Raw genomic sequence first — 2,314 nt, 5'->3', positions numbered from 1 at the left:
ATATTAGATTTTGGAATATGTAAGGCGTGTAAGACATGAAGTCATGTTTCTGGACTAATTCTAAAAACATGTCACGGGGCAACTAAAACGAGAAACAATTTTCAAAATTGGATAACGAACATGTCACGAGGCAACGAAAACGAGAGACAATTTTCAAAATTGGATAACAAACATGTCACGAGGCAACGAAAACGAGAGACAATTTTCAAAATTGGATAACAAACATGTCACGAGGCAACGAAAACGAGAGACAATTTTCAAAATTGGACAACGAAAAGGTCAGAATGAAATCGAAAACATCGTAAATGCATTAAAAACTGTTCCACATGCATGAAATAACAGTGTGCATACATGAAATATGTAACTCATGTGTCCAAGGTCAAATCTTAAAGTAATCTCAAGTGAACTTTTAAAATGTTGCATTTTAATTTAGATTTTGGAATTTTATTATTAACTTTGACGGTTGGGGATGTGGTAGCAAAGAAGGATGTAGTGGTAGATCAAATTAATCGCCGTAAGGTTTCTTGATACTAGCATAATGTGTGCATGAAATAACGTTCTTTGTGCATGAAATACATGTGTATGTGCATGAAATACCGTTGTATGTGCACGAAATAATGGTGACAGGAACACTCAGGCTTTTCATTCTATAAGTGTTACATTCATTCGTTTTAAGAAAAAAAGTCCAACATCTATCAAATAAAATAAAAATTCCCGAATTATTCAATAAGGCAAATGTCCAATATCTATCAAATAAAATAAAATTCCCGAATTTTTCAATAAGGTAAAATAAAAAATTACTCTACTCATTGTCGGTTGTCCTTCGGTCACAATTCCTACTGTCGTGGTTCGCCATCTCCCCACAGGCCCTGCATTTTCTTAGCGCTTTCTTGTTCACTTCCCCAACTCGTTCTCTTTGTGAGATCAGCCTTTTTCCCGACCCTTTGTTTTTGACCGCCTTGGAGGCAAAACCTTAATCTCACTAGGGATGCTTGTTCCTAAAAGCATCCCAATTTCAGCATTCTTGTCCTTTACCTTTGCAAAACCAGTATTTCCACTTTCATCAGGGGTAATTTTTACCCTTTCCTTGAACTCACGCAAAATCCCAAGCAACTCATCACAATGCCCAGGACTCTGTTCAACAAGTGCCACACAAGTAAACAACTCTGACCATAACTCGCCAACTTTGTTTTTCTGTACATCCATTGATGTACAATCGCAACAATGGCCATTAGGGCCGACGATTGGCTGGCAGGTTGCTAGTTTGCTCCACCGACTAAGCAGGTAGTCACTTGGAACTTTCTTAATTCCCCGATCTTTAAAGACACACAGAGCATGTCGACAGAGCATTCCATGTCTTTCAAACTTCTTGCAAGTGCATACAACTGAAACATCATCCTTCTTAAAACCAACCTTATACGTTTTATTTCGAACTTGATCTATGATATCTGTGTATAGAATTGGATAGGTTTTATCTTTTTCTTTATCCCCAACATCACATGAATAGCAAGCTGCTTCGACTTCCTTTTGAAACTCGCCGAAAATTGTTGGAGTGTAGATTTCTGATGCATGCTTTTCTAGGGCTAATGGAGTCGACAACTGGGGGAAAGAGTTTTTTGATTGTGCAACAAGTTTCGAATGAGTCCATCTTTGAGCATCCATTGGACTCTCAAATCTCATCCAAAACTCGACTAGGGTTAAATTAGGATTAGTGAAGTTGCTGAAAAAGTGGTTTTCTGACTCTGACCTGGAGGTCGTTCTCATCAAGCCTCCTAAAAACAGATCACGAAAGTAAGCTGGAACCCACATATTTCTAATGTTGTACTTCTTCTTAAGCCACTCATTATCCGACAACCCATGAGATTCAACTACTGTTGTCCACCTTTCCTCAAATTCAGGCAGCTCCACATCTTCGCTCCAAACACATCGGTTTATCTTCTTCAGGAACTCAGTATCTTTACATATTACAGGCCCTACTTTCTCAGGCAACTTTTTTAGTATGTGCCACATGCAATATCTATGTTGCACCTTGTCTTAACAGGCTAATTTCATTCCTTCTTCTATCCCCGCATCTTCATCAGTTATCATACAAACTGGATGACGACCCTCCATAGCCTCTACGAATTTCGTAAATAGCCAAGCAAAGGACTCCTTACTCTCATTTATAATAAGTCCAGCCCCAAAGGTCACGCATCTCTTATGATTATCCACCCCTGTAAAAGGACCAAATATCATCCTGTACTTGTTTTTTCTAAAGGTCGTATCGAAAGAGGTCATGTCCCCGAATAGCAAATAGTTTTTAATACTAATAGGG

The 2,314-nt window shown here is 38.5% G+C and overlaps 1 protein-coding gene across 1 annotated transcript; it reads right to left on the bottom strand.

Moving 5' to 3' along the window:
• Window positions 1–924: 924 nt before the first annotated feature.
• LOC141607545 (protein FAR-RED IMPAIRED RESPONSE 1-like) lies at window positions 925–2,010 on the bottom strand. Its single transcript, XM_074426900.1, has one exon. It carries the CDS (start codon window positions 2,008–2,010, stop codon window positions 925–927), a length of 1,086 nt encoding a protein of 361 aa, XP_074283001.1.
• Between the last annotated feature and the right edge of the window lie 304 nt (window positions 2,011–2,314).

This window comes from Silene latifolia, chromosome 10 (assembly GCF_048544455.1).
Source record: "Silene latifolia isolate original U9 population chromosome 10, ASM4854445v1, whole genome shotgun sequence".
Lineage (NCBI taxonomy): Eukaryota > Viridiplantae > Streptophyta > Magnoliopsida > Caryophyllales > Caryophyllaceae > Silene > Silene latifolia.
The sequence above is the reverse complement of the archived record's forward strand: the minus strand, read 5'-3'. Positions and strand labels throughout refer to the sequence as shown.